We start from the raw sequence: 22,760 nt of genomic DNA on the forward strand, positions 1-22,760 counted from the left end.
TCGAATTATCATTATTAATTGTATATATATAAAATAATAATTCTTTTCCAAAAGATAATTGATCAGAAGGAAAAGAAACATTGCGTCTTTTATTAGACGATCGTTAAAGAGGAAAATTGGCCCTTGACACAACGTAATAACAACGAAAAATTAAGAATAATAATTCATATGAAATAACATCATTTCGCTCGAAGCGTACTTATATCCGTAGATATATCCAGTTTCAAATGTAATTTAAAATAATATTTCCAAGGTCTTTTTTGCATCCAATTTATTGTTCTTACTCGATGCCGTGTGCAATAATACGGACGTGATTGTGAGCACGGTGATTCGATTTAACAGTGGCTCTCTCTCTCTCTCTCTCTTTCTCTCTCTCGCGCGCGCACAGACGTTTATCGATTTAAAATAATAACGAACGCCTATGTGTTTTTCCATTTACCAAAGTGTACCATTATATCTCCGCCTATTATGTTTGTATATGCACACGTGTATACAAACATACCCGCTTTGAGATCTGACAAAACGATTTCTATAATATCGCGAGAGAGAAATTTCCCGGTTGAAATAGAAAATATACATCCGGGATCTCCAATTTTCCAAATGCGTAAATTCGTTCGTTCGCTCGAATAATGTTCCGTTTCCCTCCTTATCTTTTTGTGTACAATGAACAATAGTGGTCCAATTAAATTACGACGATGATATTTTGATGTATAAAATTATACAGTCATTAGAGAAAGATAGATAGAAGAGAAGAGAGAGAAAAAATCTACTTTTGATAAATATTTATTTATTATTTCGTTTCTCACCGATATCTCGAGTTAAAAAAAAATAAAATAAAATAAAATAAAATGCAACGCATTTAATTGACGCGATGATTTCACGTTGAAAAAACGTGAGATACGTAAAAATAATTTTATCCGATCAACTGTATATTTAATAAGATAAATTGTAATCTTTTTTTTTTTTTTTTTTTTTTTTTATTTCAAATATAATTATCCAATCATCGATGTATATATACATCGATGTATATATTACGTATCAAATTTGAAATATGAGATGTTCGATAAAAATAACGTTTTATCTATTTTTTTTTTTTTTTTTTACGACTAGTTTCATTCTTACAAATTGATAACAGTTGTTATTTCTTCTTCTTCTTTTTTTTTTTTTTTTTAATTTAAAATTTCCTTTAAAATAATTTATCCGATGAAGATTTATCTATTCTCCCTCTCTCTCTCTCTCTCTCTCTCTCTCTTTCTCTAAATGATAAATTTATTATTTCCAGCAATTATCGCAATAATTTTCCCAACTTAAAACTTATATAAGATTATCACACGAACACGATTATTCATGATGATTCATGCGATATTAATCTATTCTCAAATTCAAATTTCAAAGAAAACGATATTTCGTAATTCTAACTCGATTAATAATTCGGGACGAATTCGAAGCCACAATTCTGTGATTCAACTCGACGAAAAAATTAAAAGGACGAAACATACTCGTACGAAATGAAAAGATAAAATAAAACTATTATATATATATACACTCATTTCCAGAGAAACTAAAATTATGATGGATCACGTGTATTATTCAAAGATTATTCTCTCATTCTTCGTGCAACCAGGTTATCTGCATAATTCATTGGGCTTGTTTTCAGAAAACTGTCCCCCCTCCCCCTCCTAGAAATTATTACCATTTTCTTTCTCGTCCGAAAAATTCGCAAATACGATACGGGAGGATTATTTATCAGGGAAAGTCGGTACAACTCTCCGGACTCGGTGCATATTTAATTAACCGAATTATTTCGACCAACTAAATGCTGCAGTTTCGACTGTTCCAGACTCTCCCAATTAGTAAAAATGCGAATTATGAACTCGAAAAATATCAAGTTTTTTCCTCCTATCTTATCTCTTCGTCCCAAATGATATGTAATTTCGATAACTCTGGATCGAATAATCTCGAAGGGGAGAGAAAATTTTCTGAACGAAAGTGAAAAGAGATAAAAATTTAATTTCAAAATGAGAAACAACAAAATTCTTCTCGTTTACCAAACGAGCCAGACCCTGTAAACAGAATGAGAATGACGAGCGAAGGGGCGCGGGTTAATTGACAATGTCTCGATAGTGGAGTCCAACCCCGAAATCCACCCTAACGTTCGACCAGGGATTTTCCAACCGTGTCCTGCAAACCCCCCAGGAGCATTTTTACATCTGCCACCCACCTACTTCGCGCCCTTGCCTCTATTAACCGCCTCCCTTACACCCTTTTTTGCATATCTCTTGGTTAATTCCACTTGGAATTTCTCTAACTTCTAAATGGGGATGAGAGATTTTCTTTCGAAAGAAATCCGCGATATTAAATTGCGGATGTTTATGCAAATCGGTAAAAAAGAGGAATATTTCTGATATTTTTTTTTTTCCATCTTCGATTTTTCCTTTCGATCGAAAGAAATTTGAAAAGATTTTACTTTATTTTAAAAAAATAGATGTTTAAGAAGGGGAGGATATCGTAGGGAAGTTGATGGAAATTTATCGTTGTTTTATCCCGAGCAATTTTTCTGAAAAAAAAAAAAAAAAGGAAAAAAGAATTTTGATCGTAAAGGTTGAATTAAATAAAATTTATATTTCCAATCTTTTCGTGTGTATCAATTTTCCACGAGTAAATATCCGCGAGCGATATCATTAGCGATGTGTAACTATATATTTGTTACATTCTTTTTAAATTTTTCTTTTTTTTCTGCCTGGATGAATTAATCGATGATGTCAAGCGTAATTCATACATTCAGTTACGGTAATATTTTGCAACGGCATTATCCGCGTATAAATTTAATTAATGTATAAATACATTTGCATATTAACGCGATTATACTATCATCCTCAATCAATATTAGGCATTTAAATAACATCATTACCAAGTTTTCATGGACCAAAGCCTTGCACAAACTGGTCGTATATTTATTTATTTCGTTTAAATTCTTTATATATATGTATTACCAACAATTAACAAAAAGTACCTAGAAATCTTCCATTACCGAGTTTTATAACCTGTAATCATCATTACCGATTATCGATAATAACAAAGTGGGACGCGATTTTTGTAATTTAACAATTAGCCAATTTAACGAGAGAAAAATCGAATTGAAAGGATTCGATTGTTAAATTGCTCGAAATTACAACGTTTCGTTTATTGCAAAATGTTCGTAAAAAAAAAAAAAAAGAAGAAGAAATAATAATAATAATAATAAATGTATTTATCACTCGCGCCCTCAAAGCGAAGGGGAAAAGAAAAAAGGAGGAGGAGGAAGAAGAAGAAAAAAAGGAAAACGAATTTAATGCTTAGAGAAGATGGAAAATATAAGTATGGAGCTCGACGGAATTTCAGAGAAACTTCAACGAAAGGGAGGCAAAAAAATAATGAGAATGCAAATATGGTTTTGAATAAAATCCGGAAAATATGAAAGCCGCAAGAACAACATACAGATCTGCATCTACTGCCTTCTTTTTTCTTCTTCTTCTTCTTCTTCTTCCTTTTTTCCCTCCTCCTCCTCCTCCTCCTCTTCTTCGTCTAGCTCCCTTTTCTTTTCCCTTATGAAAAATTGCGTTAAACATTCGTTGTAAACTATATAAGCGTAATACTTCTCTATAATCTCGAAAAATTCCGCGATGGAATCTTTTATAAAGCGAGCTCATAAATCTTTTTTATTATCTCCGTCTTTCTCGCAGAACTATTTATCTTTTTCTAATATTTTCGTACTCGCTTCCAATCATATTTTCATTTCGTTCCCTCTTTCTTCCCCTGCTATCGTATTTTATATACCCGTGCAATTTTATCGAAAAACTTGGCAAACTGAATTTTTTTATAATACAAGAAAGAGAGGAAAAAAGAAGAAAGGAGTGAAAATAAAGAATTATTTCTTCCACGAGAACGATCGATCGATCAGAAATATCCACAGAATAATTAAATGATTAAATACAAAATGTGATTTCAAAGAATATTCATTTCATCGATCGATTAAATAATAAATATTCTCCTAAATAGGGGAGGGGGAAGAAATTAAAAAAAAAAAAAAGGAAAAAAAAGTATTCGATAACACCGATTCACTCGTCCCCCTATTAACAGAGGGAAATAAATCTATATTGTGTTTTCGCGATCGTGCCTCGGAATTTCATGAATTTTTCAACTTTGCCATTCGTTTCATTTTTTCCTTCCTCTCTCTCTCTCTCTCTATTCTACTCTTCGACCCAATTGATTTCTCTTTGCCTCCAATCGCTCTTCGTTTGCATCCCCGTTTCACGCTAATAAATATAAACTTGCGATTATTAACTATTTTATCGACCGAGCCGATTTACATCACAATTGATCGATAATATCTCGTTGAATATTTATAGAATAGTTCACGGGACGGATATAATGCAATTTTAGGGTACTCTGCCAAAGTTTATATCCGAAATATATTAAATTTTGATGTTTTTTTTTTCCCCTCCCCTTTTGTTTCTTGCTTCAGCCCGGTGGACAGGAATATTTCGTAATTAATATCGCCAGATGGGAAGCCATGGACGAGTCGAGTCGAGGAGAGAAGAGAAGAGGAGAGGAGAGGAGAGGAGAGTAGATCGAGGAATCAAAAGCGAGCTCACAAAAGGAAACGGTCGTTAAAGAAGGGGGGCCATTAGCATGTCGTTAGCATAATACAAGGTGAATTTGATTCCGAGTGTACACGAATGTGCCCCGAACACTATCGTGGCCGCGGTAATCGCGTTATTATAAGACAGATTAATTTTAGTTAAACTGGTATCTTTGATACTGCGTGGGTGGAAATTGGCTTTCGACTCGAGATACCGATACATTTTGTTACAAAGAAATTAAACGTTGCGTATCGTGTTATTGATTAATTTTGCGAATATTATAAATATATTCGAATTTTCCTTCCTTCTTTTTTTTTTTTTCATAAATAAACGTTGCTCCACTTAATTTCAATTTTGATATTATTTATCATGCGTTGAGCGTAATGAATTATACAACGCGTTAATATATTCGCGGCACGCCTTTAAAAAATCGATTTCACAAGTCGAAACAATTATAAAAGTTGATATATAAATATCGTACGAGTTACAACCAATTTAAGTTAGATGAAATAAAGATAGAGTGAGATTGATTCCATTTCATTTTCTATCTAAACTTAAATTGCTTTGTAAATAAATAACCGATATTTTTTTTCCACGCACAATCCTTCCATTTATTTTCTCCAACGCAATAAATGATGCATGGATCCGAAGTGGAGAAAGAGAGAAAAAAAATTTCGTCGCTCGAAATTTTCATTCCGAATACCTCTAATGAAAACTAATTCCCCCAAGTTATTTTCCATCCAACGAGAAATGTTTTTTCCACGCTTGCCAAGAATTTCGAATTGAATTTCTTTAGAGAGATAATACGAGATGCGTGCGATCGAAAGTGCGGAATTGAGAAAGGTTAATGGTCATGAAGAAGGAGGGGAGGGGAGAGAAAAAAATCATCGTTTCGCGTAATGCGTGCTCTCGGAGGGAGGGATTTTTGCCGATGAAATGTTCGAGCAACGATGGAAAAAACGGAATGTAAACCGGTTTACAACGGTCGAAAGAGTATTTCCTCGTTGCGGAACGAGACGTTCGAGCGTTCGCCACCGATTACCGGTTAAATTACAATTATACGCCTTCCAATTTTTCAGGGGCGAAGGAGGGGGAGGAGGGGAGGACAAATTTTAGATAAGACGATGGTGGTCGTTTTGTTTTCAATTTGAGACTGATTATAATTTCAATCTCGTTCTCCTTTCTTTTTATTTGTTTATTTATTTCGATTAATGTAAATATCGTGTACGAAAGATAATGATAATGATAATGATGATGATTATGATGATCGATGAAATATGAATGTACGAGAACGATAAGCTTTATGGATAAGTTAAAGAATTTTAGCGAGATAATATTATTAAATTATATTATAATAAAAATATTTAATAATATTTAATAATCGTATATGAATATTTATCACAAAATTTATAATAAAAATATCACGATATCCCGTCAGGATAAATATTTTCGAATTTGCGAATTTAAATTTGCAAAAAGCGGTGGAATTAAAAAAAAAAAAAAAAGAAATTTATCGAATTCTGAAATCTGACAATTTTATTTTAAATAATAAAACTGGCTAATCGTTCGAAATAAATATGTATGAATTATTTTGAATACTGTAATTATACATATATGATGATTCTATGAGTTATCCATAAAGAGAGAAAAAGAAAAAAAATGTGATCTTGCGAGAATCACGTTTGAAGAAGAAGAAGAAGAAGAAAAAAAAAATATGCGAACGCGATATATGTTCGACATGAAACGTAGAATTGTTTCGAGTAACGTGGTCGAGCAATGAATTAGATCAAGGTTGCATTGCATCGCTAAAATTAGCCGACAGAATTCAGAAAAATTCTGGCATTACGACACTCCGTAATCGCTCGACGATCTTTCGAATTATTACAATTCTGAAAGGATAATCGTTGCTCGAACACAATCGATAATAAATATATTTTCAAAAGGAGGAGCAACTAAATTTTTATTGGTCCGATTAGTGGAAAAGATTAGTCGGTCGTAAAAATTTTTATCGCTCGAAAATTTTTCGACAGCCAAAGCCAAATTTCTAAGAAATATATATATATATATACGGAGAACATTTTACATTTTTCCAATTTTTCGAAAAAATTTTATCAAATTTCCCGAAAATGTTTTTAAATTTTTATATGAAAAAAATCGAAATAAGTTATTTTAAAAATAGGGAAAATGACGAAAAAAAACTTTCTACTATCGAACAATTAAAATATAAATGGATAGAAACGACAAAATTTTGTTTCTTCCAAAAAAATGTATATTCATATTTCACTCGAATCAAATTTTTATCGTATTTAATATAAAAATTTTATTAATCGATTTATTTTTTAATTTATTTCTCGAAATTTTACGAATTTGTTTTTTTTTCCCTCCCTTTTTTTTTTTACTAGTTCCTACTAAAAATCGATGGTGGAGATGCTTTTAGCGAGATTATTTTTTGATCCCGGTTAAAAATAAAAAAAAAGCTATACGCGTTTAAATTATTCCCATAATATTATTTCGATCGTAATCTATGCGCAACAATAATTAATTCTAATTTCGAGGCGAAATCATTAATCACGATTTAAAAAAAAAGGCGGGAAATCAGGACCGTGTACGTAACTTTCTACGATTATTTATACCGTTAGTTTGTGTATTATAAATATTGTAATATCCCATATTATTATTATTATTATTATTTCCCGTGCCGTTTTTTTTTCTTTTTCTTTTTCTTTTTTTTTTTTTCAACATTGCTCCACTCTGATTACACGTTCAATTAATATACTTTATATATTTGAAACTTGGAGGAAAAAAGATTGCTTATTATCTTATCTGGGGCAATTAACTCGAATAAAAGATTACAGTCGAGTAATTCTCTCCGTTCTATCGTGAAACGAGATTAAGTTTTCTACGTATTTTTAACCGCGAGATTTTCTATTTTACCACTTATGATCTATACTTTGAACTTTGTGATGGATTCGAGAGAGACTGGAGATAAAAAAAAAGAAAGAAAAAAAGAGGGGGAGGAAAAAAACCGCGTATCTTTTTTTTTCTCCACGTCCAAAGTTTTTAATAAAACGACTCTTATTCAAATTTTATTGCATATTTCAATATAACGAAATCTTTTTGAAGCGTGTTCTTCTTTTTGAAAAAAGAAAAATTTTTGTAATTTCACTCTTCCGAATAAAATGTCACGAGTTTTTATTCCGAACGTCCGACTATTATTATTATTTCGATTTTTATCTTCATTTCATCTATCTCGAAGATGAAAAAAATCTTCAAAGATAAGAAAAAAAATCTGATACATCTGATTGCCGTAAAACGTTCACAATCTTAATTACTTTAGCCCCAGTCCTCTCTCTCCCCGATAATTCTTATTCATTTATGGATTAAGAAAATGTTCCTCTCTTACTTTCACAATAAGATTACAACGAAACAATCCTAGCTGATTTACCGGTTTAAATATTACTTTCTATTTTACAGAATATAGCTATTTACGCGGCGCTGTCGTTATGAACCAAGATTGCTTCTCCAATTCATTATTTTCGCAATAAGAGCAATGTAGCAATTCGTCTGATTCATTACATTCGAAACTTTACTTTCTATCCACCATCGAACTGAATAGAAACGAAATTTAATAGACGTGTATGAAGAATGAAAAAAAAAAAATATCTATTTTTCCTTTTTCTTTTGCCTACAAAACTGCCACTACTATTTTGATACGTCCTATATCCTACGTAATTACGATACAAATATTGTATCGTCAAATAAAATTAATGGATTTTTATTTATCTTAATGGAAATGTTCTAAAATAATAACTTGTTTTCGCGAAATACTTCTTATTATACGGATCCTAAAAATATCGATTCCACAAGAACAGTTTAAAAAAAAAAGAAGGAAAAAATCTAATCTATTCATCTCGGAGAATGAGATATATAAATAGATTGTTTCTTTTCTCTCGGTGCGGACAAAATTGCTCGTTTATAATTATTTCGATCGATAAATAACCATTACAAAAATGAAATATTTCAAATATTTATTATATATCTTATTCATAGTCTTAGATAATAACAAGATATAATTTCTTTCGCAATAAAGGAAACATAAACGCTCGAAAATCCATCAAATTTAAATTTATTTCTCTGCGAAAATAATTCTCATCTTAATTTAAGACTACGAACAATCGAAATATCGTAATAAACCTTTTCAAATATATTTATTATTAATTATTTATCGAACGATATAATCACGAAAGAGTAAAAAACTCTTTGCAACTTTGTCGAACAAGTTGAATTAAATTAATAAAGATGACACACACACGCTTACGCACACACGCATACACGCGACATAATTCATCCTCGAGAAGTAAGAGGAAAAGGGGCAGGGGGGGGAATAAGAAAGCAAAAAAGCCACTCACCTCTCCATGCGTGTCCCTTCGGCCATCCGGGGTGTTCTCCGGCAAGAAGTACAACCGCAACGATGCCAGAGGTTGATTCGGTCCCCGGCTGTCCATCCACAACAGCTGAAGTTCCCCGATGCTGACGAGATCGGCATCGCTCCACAGTTTCGTGAGGAAGAAGCTTCCAAGACGAAGTACGCGACCATTTCCTATTCTAACCGCTTTGTAGAACGTGTACGGGCCATGGCTGAAGCAAGCACCGCCCAATAACTGAAACGAAATCGACATCGTTTCCTCTTATAACACTTGTCCCCTGTCCGTGTTTACATATAATAACGAGCGTTCCGTAATCTCTCCACGCGAACGTTATTATTTGTTTCCACGCGCGGAATGTCGAAAATGTATACACGCGCTCGCCTCGCCTATAGACGCGTTATTAATTCGTGGAAATTGTGTTGAACGAAAGCTAGGAGGTATGTCAACAAAAACAGTGCGACGGAAAGTATTCGTGTACGAGAATCGAAGAATTTTCTTAAATTTTTACAATACAAGATACTTGATATTGTACGCGTTAAAAAGTAATTTATTCGTTCAATTTTTAAATATATATATATATATAAGACAGGATTATTTTTTAATCGAGTATTTTATTCTCAGTTTATCGAAAGTTTATTCGGGGAACTTGGAGGCTTGTTAAACAAATGCTATTCAAATAAATTGATATATATAAAAAAAAAAATCGATATATCGATAGATTTATTTTTCTTTTCCACGAAGCCCGGGGATAAGGCAAATGGGTAAAAATATAATATTCGTATAGTCGGCGAAATATCGGAATAGGCTTGCGTCGAGTACGCTTATTTGTAAGCCATCAGATCGGTTTTATGGATGTTCGTCAAGTAAAACAAGTCGTTAGATGACTCATATCCCACGCCAGTGGCCCTCATTTGTATCATTGCGTCGCTTTGAAAAAAAAAATTTTTTAAAATTAACAACACATTTGTTTCCCGATAAATTAATAAATTGCACGGGGAAATTGATCCCAATTTATTCCTTCGTCTGTTCGATATAATCGAATATAAATTATCGAGGTAGATTTAGATAGAGATCTTTCTTATTAATAATAAATTTCCAATGTTTCAATAATAATCCATATAATTGTGAAATTTTAGTTCGCATCGGCTACGTGTTCATTAATAAACCTTGAGCTCATTTACAAGATTAAATGGAAAATTATATAGCGTGTTTGAACTTGGATAACGTGCAAACTAATGAAGGTAAAGTAATACATTTTCCAAGGAAGAAAATGGTCTCTGGTTATAATCCCTGTGATGTGAATATCGGTTGTTGAAAATGCGCGTTATATATGTTGATATGCGATTCGAAAGTAAAATTAAATCTTTCTAAAAAAAAAAAAAAGAATTTAATTATATAAAATTTAGTGTTTTTTTTTGTTTTGAAGAAATATAGATTATCGATACGATCTTCGGTATCTTCGGTTATTTATACATTTAAAAATGAGTGTTAAAAAAAAAATGTCATACTTAGATAATGAACAGATTATTTTATCGAGCAAATCGCAAACATTGTAAGTATGTCGGTCAACTACAATGTAACAAATAATTTCAATAAATATATATATTTTTCACACTTCTCTATAAATACTCGAATACGTGATTACGATATTTTTCAAGATTTTAATCGGAAATTATTCATTTCTTCTCGCGTTAGAAATTAAAATTTTTAAAACTAATTTTATATAAATAATTTTTAAAAATGAAACCACCATTTTTTTTTATATATATTTTATTTCATTTATATAAAGAAATACGAAACTAACGATATTAAAAAAAATTATCGATTCAGGAAATATCTTAAAATAAATATTACAAACCTACCATTAGCAATATCTATTAAATTTTATCTGCTTAACTCTTTTAAATTGCATTTTCTTTTTTTTTTGTTTTGTTTCAACAAACTATATAATCCAATAATTTTAAATAATAATTTTATTTTTTAACTTCAAGCATTATCGTCCAAACGTTCCCCGATAAACACACAAATATTACTTACAAACAAAATATTTCCTCTCTCGAATAAATATTTTGAAAATTATTGCGATTTACAAACAACTACGAAAAAAAAAAAAAAGAAAGAAATCAATTAATCAATCTTTTTTTATCAATCTTTTTCTTTCCAATTATTCGAAACGATTGAAAATGAAATCGGAATAATCCACGATTTTCGTTTATCCTTTAAAAGTATATAAAAAAAAAAAAAGAAGTAACGTTTATTATTTTATGGGAAGGTAACTAGAAGAGAGAATGAGAAAAGGATGAAAACAAAAAGAGAGAGAGAGAAATTCGATAAACGAAGCGTGCACGTAGTACAGTCCCGCGTATAACTCTCGATGAAGCTTCCTGTGCGAACAGCAAAGCGAGCAACGACTCGCATTCATGTCTTTTATGCCTTACCTCTTCCCTCCCTCCCCCCTCCCCCACGCTCACAAATGCGCTCACTTCTTCGTTTCCTTCCCCCCTTTTCTTTTTGCCAAGATTCAACCGTCAACCGTGCGTGATTAACGAAGCACGCGAGGGGACACGCGCATGCGCAATGCAGACGCGCGCATCGCAAGCGCATCAATTAAGCCGAAATCGAATTTTTTTTCGCGCTTCACCTTTGAACCAATTGAACCGAGATTGATCGATGATTACTGTGTTATATATCCAGTGGCGATGGCCGATTTCGAACGATACCGATACCGTAGACATTGGATAATCCCCACGTACGAGATTGCGAGCCGAGATTATTAGACACACAGTGGAGGATAGATAGATTATAAGTGGATGGGATATATCTGGTGGTGTTTGCATTGAATTTGAGATGTTTGGTATCTTTGTGTTGAATACCTTCGAACGAAGAAAAAAATTTTTGTTATTTATATAATAATACAGAGGATGTTAATAATTATTTAACGATGATTTATTTGCAATAAAATATTTGGAATATGAAATAAAATTCATTTTCGAATGAAAATATCAAAAGTAAAGTAAACTGAAGTAAGCTCGTAAATAGATTCGATTTTTTATTCTATATTTTTATTTTATAAATTTGTTATCTATTATACACGCGTGTTATCTCGTATCGTTTATCGTTTCATTTATAGTCTCTTATCTATTATAAATATATGTTATAAATGTCTCCGTTTTAAGATATAAATATGTAAAATGTAAAATATTAATAAAACATGAAATAATAATTTTTATGAAATGTATGAATACTCGATTAATTATTCCGTGAAATAAGATTAATTTTTTCTCTCTCTCTCTTTTTTTTTTTTTCTTTTCAAATTTTCCTTATAGTTTCATAGAATTTAATTTGAATTCCTTTTAATCTTATTGAATTATCTAAGGTAAAGTACTATAAAATTAAATTATAAAATTACGCTTCGTATATTAAATTAAAATAAAATTTATTAATAAAATTCTCTAATAAATGTAAAATGAAAAAAAATATATATATAAAATGGAAATTAATGCACATAATATTAAAAATAAGAATTAATGTATATATCCTAATATTCATATTTAACAATGTAATTGCATTAATTCACTTCGTTCAAGAATTCTGTTCGAGAAAAAAACACGCAAATAGACGTGAAAAAAATTAATTAAAATACTAGAAAATGAGATTAAATTCGCAATATCGAAATAATTTTCATATTATCGTGATATCAATCAAATATAATCTAGAATGCAAATATTATTAATGCAAAAGGATATATTATATCTTGCTTGAAACATTTTGAAACGCATACATATACATATATATATATAGTTATTATAAAGCAAACATATTTAATCTAATCTGATATAGTACTAAGTGCAATTTAATTTTCTCGAAACTTATTTTATAAATGCATCTTAAACTATAACCTTTATTAACCAAGTTCCCTCTCATGCGCTATTATTTCTCGTCATACGTGAACGAAATGCTTAAATTCCTACATAATTTAATTAAATGATATTACGAAAATTGAAGCAATATAACTAGGAAGAAAACGTTACTAAACTAAATGAAATATTTAATTTGGGAAAACTTCTTGATATTTCTTAGTATATACATATATATATATATATATATTTTTCCCCCCCTCCACTTCAAGTAAAAGTTTCTTTTCCAGTTTCGAAAGTTGAAAAAAAAAAAATGAACCGAATGGATTAAATAAAAAATGAAGACGCGATTAAATTTTTAAATTCGTGAAAAGTTTTCGCCTTCCTTAATTAATTATGAATCATTGGATGCAAAGAAAAAGTAAATTAAGTGCATAGTTTTGCAAAAGCTGTTTAAAAAAAAAAAACATAAATAATTTCATCAGCCAAGAAAATTTAACAAAAGATCTTTTCGAAACGCGTTAAACTCTTTTAACGAGGGAAAATATGTGCACAGATCCTTGCACAGATCTGTTAATATGAATTCAAATATTGCCGTGTATCGAATTGCAAATATCATGTTCTACCGCTTTCACACCAATGAAAAAGATTCGTGATTCGGAATATCCAATGGTACCAATGGTGAAAAAGCGAGAAAGAAAAATCTGATGCGCCATCTCTCTGCTTAACTCGAATACGCCATAGAGTATATACGCGTCTATACCTTATAGCAAAAGCTTGTCTATTTCTCCCCTTTACTTTACTTACTACATGCCCGATCTCGAATCGAACGGATTTCGGTGTGTGAAAACGACATCGTGCGTGTAGGAGGATTGTCGATTTATGTATACAGAGAGTTACTAAACATGTGACGTGGAATACCTTTGGAGGTTATATACCGATTCTTGGCCGGTTGCCTATTTACAGCCGCTTCTTGTGCAAATATAAACCGCTTGTAATTCGAAAAATAAGCCATATTTTCTTACATCAATATGTTTCTCTTTTCCTTCTTTGAACGCGTCAGAATCAATCTTGTAAAGACTTGTGTGTTTTCTTTGTACAAAGTTTGTCTCAAATTTTGTTTAAATTCCATTATATCCTGAAATATTTCTATTGTTTTTTGATGAGTTTCATAAAAATTTTTATCCAGAAAAATTTCATAGTTTTTGTATAGTGTGTATATAATAATAATCTCAGTTTTGTTTTGTTGGAAAGTACAATTTTATTTTCTCATAAAATACAGAGAATATGAATTCCATATTTAAAATAATAAAGATAAAATACAGGATATGAATTCATATATAAAATGAATTGAATGTAAATATAATATTTTAGTTTAAATTTTCGATTCCATCGTTAAATATTATTTGATGTTAATTTTTTTTTTTTTTTTTTATTTTTAGAAAGAAACAAAATTTATCATAAATAAATTATTTCGAGTATTTTTCTTTCGTAATAAATGATTTTGATGAAATTTAAATTACAGCGGAAATATTTGATCAAGTTTGATAAATATATGTATATATATATATATTTGTGAAAAATTTTTCAATATTATGAAAAAAAAAAAAAAAAAGAAGAAAAAGAAAAAAAGGACATATAATTATTATCTAAACATAGATTACATTAATTCTGTTATTTAATTCCGATTCAGAATGCATCATGTTGTTGTGCAAAAATGCATAATTACTTCGTTAACTCTAATACTTAAATAGGATGGCTATTTCCTTCCTCGATTGCATCGGGTTTAATTGCTCACTAAGTCAACCTAATAATAATCTATTCTTAAACACACTCGTGCAGTTTTCATTTGAAATGAAAATAACAAATATATTACATAATATAATAAGTAAAGATTATATTATATAACGTAAGTCATATAGTCAAACATGTAATAATTATATTTTCGAAATTAATAAATATTAAACGCGAATAACATTATTTATGATAAAAAAAAAAAAAGAGAGAGAGAGAAAAAAAAAATTTAAATTAATTTTATTTGATTATTTTAATTATTATAACATTTATTTATTCATAATTATTCGAATATAATTATTAATTAATATTTATTTCAATAAATTGAAATATAACTATTTTCTCAAAACTAAATATACCTCATGACAAATAATGGGCACACGGAATACTGAATAAGAATAATATATTCATATGTTATTTCCAGTTAAATAATTAAATTATTAATAGCATTATTAATTAAGTTATTATCTCGTATGAAAATCGTGACGCTCATTACGCCATTTACTATATTTATCGACATGCGACCTCGAAAACCATTACAAGCAAATAAAATTGAACACTCGAAAAACATTAAAAAATAAAAAATAAAAAAAAAAAAAAAAAAACAATTTTTTGCGTAACAAAATGTATTTTACACTCCACGATATTTCTATTTTATCCAATTTGAAATTTCATTGAATGAAAAGTTAAAAAAAAAATAATAATAATTTTACATCATAAAAAAAAAAAAAACGAGACAAAGGATACAATTTATCTACGATACATTTACAATCTTTTTTTTTTTTTTTTTTTTTTTTTGCGTGTCTACTCCTTAATCTAATGCGTTAAAATACAGAAAAAAAAAAAAAAAGACGCAAGCAGAGAATGAAAATTAAAAAAAAAAAAAAAGTTTGCTCGAACTAATCAATTATGAGAGAATAAAAACGTTTAACTCCGATACGATATACATATGAAAGGCCAGTTACATAATTGAATCAATAACCACGGAACGGTACCGATTGGATGAGCGCCACTGTCATAACTATTTCTAATGTTTTAAGGGTACAGTCGCGGGCAAGAGTTTCTCGCCGGTCAAGACACAGACCCGGCCACCAATGGTATTTATAGCGTTAATCTCGTTTCTCCGCTACAGCTGCATCGCCTGCGAACCCCCAACGCCATTGATATCGCAATTGCATCTACCGGTCCTTCTTTTTTTTCTCTTTTCCCTCCTTTTTTTTCCTCCTCTCTCTCTCTCTCTCTCTCTGTCTCTCCTCCATCCCCTTCCTCCAACTTCTCCCTCATACCACCGCCACTCCCCCACCCTCTCGACGTGTCCACGTAGTCACTTGGTTGCTGTGCATGGATTTTCGTGTGGCGCGTTTCTGCCTTCATTATTTACCCGCACACACACTCCAATTACCATCGCGCGTACCGGCCCTACCAAATATTTCTCCACGGCATCGAGAACGACAGCGCATGTATTATTCAGCATACGTTGTCGATGCCTCGTTCAAGCACATTTTATCCGTGTACACACATGGAACGTTACGATCGGTTTATTATTTATGCTCGTTGTCAGTCATGACCAGTGGCGCTCAATTCCTTAATTTACTTTGGAGAGGGGGAATTTTTTTTTTTTTTTTTTTTTTTTTTAATATATATATATATATATGTATATATATGTTTGAAACGAAAGATAAGATTTCTTATCGAGCTGTTCGAGAAGTATGCAATGAAATTAAAAAGAAATTTAGAGATAATGCGCTTTTATCGAATTCTTTTATGCAAATATAGAGATATTATTTTCATATTGATAAAATTGTATCGAATAAATATTTTTGTAAGAAATTTATTGACTTTTTTTTTTAATAATGAAATTTATTCCAATTATACTAAATTATACTTTTTCTTTTTATACCTTGTAATAATTTGAAACAGGATAATTATAATTTGTAAAATTTAATAATAAGAAAATGTTTATTGCCAAGCTTATTCGATCATTGATATTATTAATTTATAATTTGAAAAATTTTCTAATGTATGTACAAAATTATTATATTTCTCTCCAGATGCAAATGAAAATTTCTTTTATTCATCTTCTCTACACGGTTCCACACAAGGATATATAATATCCCCTCCTCCGTTTCCATGAAATAATAATTTCGCCCTGGATCTTTCTCTTAAACCATTAATTAATTCGTCCAGAATATTACAGGATATTAATTGGATCTAATATAAACTGACATCGCGTTAATAAATTATTAATCGATTAAACTGTAACACCTCGATATAATGATTCGAATAGCTCAATATATATATATAAGATTAAATTCTCATAATAACGAGAAAAAGAGAGAGAGAGAAATTTTCTTTGAAAATTTCACCGTTCATAATTTATCTTAATTGATTAAAAATCGATTTGTCCGTCGAGGTGTGGTGGTAACGATGTTTTTCGACCGAAAAATAGGTCAAGTAAATGACTTTATGAACTTAACGAGCAGAAGAACAATCCATCCCCTTCTCTCTCTCCCCCCTCTCCATTTCTACCAGAAGAAAATGCAAAAACTTTGACAAGTATTTTCAAATGGAAACGAAACACCGCGATCTACATTCTTTTCAGCAGCCTGAGAACCGCTTCTTCTGTAAAGCTAGAAGAATCTTTAGAAGTCACGCAAGTCGAGTACGAAAAAGAACCGAGAAGAAGAAGGAAGAAAGAGAAGGAGGAGGAGGTGGAAGGAGGAAAGGAACGACGAGGAAGACAAAATGATTATTCCGCGTAGAAATAGTAACTAACTAACAAATGGAATATCGTCTCATTTCTATAATTGCTCTTAAAGGGAACTGGTTCTCGGGGAGCTAACATCACGAGAGCTAATCCGTGTATGAACACCACTTCGCCGCTGTGTAAAAGTGAAAAGTGTTAAATCCTTTAACCGTGAATAATTATCGTTCGGGCGTGGGGAGGGTGGGGGAGGGAATGTAATTTAATTTTCTCGTTGAACATGTCTAATTGTAAGAGAGCCGTGTCGAGCCATTTCTATATATCTGCATATCATCATTGTATACAATGAACATTGTGATGATATGTAGGCAATGCATATCATTGACTTGGATATCGTTGTCCGTGACACGTTGTGAATAACTATTAAATTAATCGTGAAAAAAAAAAGAAAAAAAATGTGAAATGCTTCTTTTTAAACATAGATTATGCATGAAAATTATTTATATAATATTTCAATTTTCCGTGTTGACAATTTTAAGTTATTGAATTTTAAAACTAAGTTATACATGTAAATTTAAATTTTAAATAACAAAGATAAAGAGTTGTATATAAACTTTGTATAGTTTTATTCTATGCCGGTTAAAATATTTTTTTCTTTTTTATTTGGAAACCAAATATTATTTAAAAAATTTTTATTTCACTTATGTAAGCGTTGTCCAAAGTTTCTTCTTCTAACTTGAATTAAATTAAATCAGGAAATTTCCGATTTTGTAAACTATTTCGATCGATCATTTTCTTTATAAAAATGATGCCAGCGGCCATGTTTCCATTTCTTTTTTTCGAGTTTTCTTTTTGGTTTCATTTTTTCTTTTTATCCTAAATACCGTAACGTTCAGTCTGTTGTGCCTCTTCGAGTTTTATGTAATAGCCGTTGCCTGGTTTTCCTCTCGGCAAACCGGAGGCAACACTGGATGAGACGAGAACGAAAAAGGAATGCGAAAAAGAGTCCTGCGCATAACGTTTTAAGGCCAGTGCCAGAGAAATATGATGTGTAGCACGTTTTCATAATACAAGATTACGAGTGTTTCATCCTTCACCGGCGGACAATTACGAATTTATAACTCACGGTTGATACAACGTGAGAATAGAAAATAATGAAAACGACCTTTTCAAATAGCCATATGCTAATTAACTCCTTTCACTTCGAATAAATATTAACTACAAAGGAAGGTATGGAATAGACCTACCATTTTACGGGGGGACTTTGTATCGAGTGGAATGAAACATCGACCTTGACGAAAAAAGAAAAAAAAAAAAAAAAGGAAGAAAGGAAGAAAAAAAAAAAAGGAGCAGCGAAAAGAAACAATTTGCAATTTATAATACGTGATTCACGCGATTCAGAGATTTAATAAATTATATCGTAACATAATCCATACCGATTGATATAAACCTAAAATGTAAATACAATATCTCTATTTGTCAAATCTTCAGACTCGAGGGATAATCTTCGTGAGAGATAAGATATGTTGTTGCATCGTCTAAGAGAAATCACGTAATAATGTGAAAAGCTACGTGTGTGTGTATTTTCGATAAAATCTCGACGATCGGTAATTGGTAAAGGAATAATTATAATAAATAAATGATTAAAATTTACCATTTCTTTCCTTTTTTTTTTTTTGTATGGATTAACAGAGTCGATATTCTCGTTGCGGTAACAGTTTGAATGAGACTTATGTAATGAAGTAGATAATTGAAATTAGGGACCATTGGACGGTCTGCTGGATGAGTCATCATTGTTGAAAGACATTGGGCCCCTTTGTGGAATAATTTATCAACCGATGAAACACGATGAAAACTGATAGAGCGATAAAAATTAAATTATTCATAAAAAAAAAATTGCCAATCTATAAATTTTTTAATAATAGAACGAGATATGAAAAGAAGGAAAGAAAATTGGAGAAAAATCACGTATTGAAAATCAACTTTGCAACTTTGAATAATAAACATGCACATGTTAAATTTGCACTATATATATCAAAGAATAAATATTTGAAATCATAACATCATAATGATCCTCGCTCGAAACACCGAGACTCGTTTGTTTTATCGCATGATAATTCGCGGCATAATTTTTGCATTCGAAATAAAATATAATGTAACGAAATGAGGAAGACGAAGAAGGATAAAAAAGAAAGAAAGAAAGAAAATCTGACATAACTTTCCTTATATAAATGTTTCCAATGTAATATTCTAACTTGGTTAATTCATAATGCAGATATATATATATTCTAATCTATCACAGAGACGAAGATATCGATTCGTCTGCCCTCTCTCTCTATCATACGCGCTCTCTTGTACTCCCCTATGTATCGAGCATTTTATTCCATTGATTAATAATAATAAAAATTGGCCATTCGAATTGACTTAAGGAAAGGAAGGAAGAAAAAGAAAAATTAAGAAAGAAGTTGATTTCTTTCCCGTTTAATACAATCACGGGACGAAAAATATGGGTTGATTGTTATCCTTGAACCGGAGAGATTGATAAAACTGTATAAGCGAAAATAGATTGTTTACTTTATTTATCGATTAATTATAACAGGAGAGGGAAAAATCTGATTCAATTGCTCAACGTTTAAAATAGAAATAATTCCTTTCCTGATAATTATATATATATATATATATATATATATATATATATATATATATATCTATATATATATATATATATATATATATATATATATATATCTAGACTTTGATGGAAACGGAAAGAAAGAAGAAAATAAATATTTTCCCCCTCCCCCTTTTTTTTCAATCACAACACATTCTTCGTAGGAAGAATTTGAAACGTAACTAGCGAAAAAAAAAATCGTACAATTACAAAACATGTGATTATATACATTGAGCAAAGAGAACGAAGATTCCAAACAACACAGGAAGTTTCACATCCTCATACATATTAACGAAAGCAAGTCTATTAATATAAATAACTCGCGCGAGGAGTGGAGGATCCTCTCTTACAATGTTACACGATTACTACGGTTATAAGAAATAAAAGGGTATGCTTCTCATTTACTAATGCGAACACAATGAGACGGCTTATATAATTACTCACCGATAAAACGACGAATTAGCTTGTTTCTTCTCGTATATTTATATGTATAAAATATATATAAAAAAAGAGAGAGAGAGAGAGAGAGAGAGATATCGTTAAGTAATTTCCATGCTTATTTAACTTGGTTTACGTAAGAAAGTAAAATGTTAACATTTTCGTTTACAACTGTAAAGGGAAGGGGGTGGGAGAGGCAGAGAGAAAAGGAAATTGTCTGTAACACTTAATTGCAACAATCGATCTGTTACATAATTAATGAACTTGTTTATTCTTTATCGATGAAAAAGAGAGAAAGAGAGAGAGAAAAAGGAGAGCTTAGAGAAAGCGCGCTTTTAATTAAACGATCGAAACGATTTCGATTTTTCATAAATCTTTGGTTCCATTGTTGGATATTGAAAAAAACGAGAGAGAGAGAGAAAAACATTGAAAAAGTTAGCTTATTGTGATATCTGTCCATTCGCAATTTAATAACACAGCTATAAAATAAACACTAAATCCAATTTCCAACCTGTGGGTCTCAATTTCCCAAGAGGATAGTCGCCATTATTTTCGTTGAAATTAGTTTTATGAAAAATTTCATAACAGTGCGTTCAATATTTATTCCAGAAATTTCAATATTTATTTATTTCTCTACAACCTTTGTATTGTAATATCCTACAATTATTATTATTATTCGCAATATTTTAATACATCTTTGAATATTGAAATAAAATTGTGCGCGAGAGACGATTTTCGGATACGTAGTGGAAAAATTCGAACTCGTCAATTTATTTTCAATTATTATCGAAAAATTTTACGAAACATTAATAATAAATATTATCCCTGCGACGAATTAATATAATTCGAGGAGCAAGAGTATGAAATACGAGTATGAAATGTCAGGGGGACAATTTTATCGAGGGTAAGGTAATTTTAATAAAGAAAACGACACGCGATGAATTTCGATCTCGATATTATTCGACAACGAAACGATTCAATTAGACGTAATAAGAAAAAAAATTTCCAATTGTAATAAGGGAAAAAAATTTTTTAGGAAACGAGTGTTCCAAGTTTCAAGCTAGTCATTGAAAAAAGAGGGGAAGAAAAAGGAAAAAAAAAAAGATAGAATATATAGGGCAATGCCCCCATCTCCCTTTACCCCTTGTCTCATTGTATACACTCACCGCGTGTAATCGCATATATACCAAGCTGTCCAAAAGCCCTCCCGCACTCCAGACCTCGCTCGTCCCGTCTCTCTCTCTCTTTTCCAGTTCCCTTTCCTTCTTCTCACTCGCTCTATCCCCGTCTGGCGCACTACCCGTCTCTTTCGCTCCCCACCCGCTCGCCCGCTCGCTCTCTCTCTCTCTCCCTCCCAATGACACTTCTCTTGAAAAGAAGGCATCGTTCCGTCTCTGTCTCTCGCGCGCGCATCGCTTCCCCCACCAACGGCCTCCCACTAGAATGAGTTTTACTAAGCGCTTTAAGCCGCCGTCACAATCAGTGACTCACCTCAAGACATTAAGGGGCGATTCACAAACAAATATACCGAGAATGAATATAACGAGACAGGGGGAAACTTTCTATTCGAATATGTATATATATTTCTTGTTCCTTTGAAAGTTATTTACCGCGTTTATTTTTCAAGCGAGGAGAGGAAGCGGAAGAGAGGGTAATTGAATCGGCGTTATGAAACTGTAAATGTAAAGTAAATAGAGAGGGAATCTTGTGTATTCTTTTCAAATATTATCGATATTATTTCGTTCGATTAATTAAAGAAACGTTTCTTTTTCTTTTTTTTTGATACAAATTAGGACGAATTTCGAATCGATTAATCCTCCATGTTTTTTCCTTTTTCTTTTTCCAAAATGAGAATCGTTCGCGACGTGTTTCAAAAAAAATCATCTAACTTGAAATTTAAATATTAGCCTCGTTTTCGAGTGTGGAGTACAATCTGTTAGCGGAAGTTCTTGATAGGTTTATTACATAGACAGATATACATAGTTTCTCGAGTAAATATTCCTCGGTACTCGAATGATTTATTCTACCCGGCCAATCGATACCCCGGCCTTAAAGTGCATCTAGAAATGTTATTTCGCCGATTGTTATAAAGTCGCGCCAAACACTCGAAAAATTGTTTAACCTTTTCAAATATCTTGTCGAGTCATTCTAATAAATATGCATTATACGGGAAATTTGTATCGTCTCGTCTCTGTAAACTTATTCGAGCAAATACGTTTGTCTCATAAAAGCTTTAAATTAGAAACA

General features: G+C 31.2%; 1 protein-coding gene across 3 annotated transcripts in view; it reads right to left on the bottom strand.

Annotated features, from left to right (window-relative positions):
• The window catches only part of LOC100576405 (AT-rich interactive domain-containing protein 5B), a 185,679-nt gene that overhangs the window by 124,256 nt on the left and 38,663 nt on the right, over window positions 1-22,760 (bottom strand). For all 3 annotated transcript variants that reach the window (XM_006558214.3, XM_003249196.4, XM_006558215.3), the window contains exon 2: window positions 9,032-9,283. In XM_006558214.3, the coding sequence (XP_006558277.1) occupies window positions 9,032-9,283 (252 nt within the window). The remainder of the gene's footprint in view (window positions 1-9,031; window positions 9,284-22,760) is intronic.

Source organism: Apis mellifera, linkage group LG8 (assembly GCF_003254395.2).
Source record: "Apis mellifera strain DH4 linkage group LG8, Amel_HAv3.1, whole genome shotgun sequence".
NCBI lineage: Eukaryota > Metazoa > Arthropoda > Insecta > Hymenoptera > Apidae > Apis > Apis mellifera.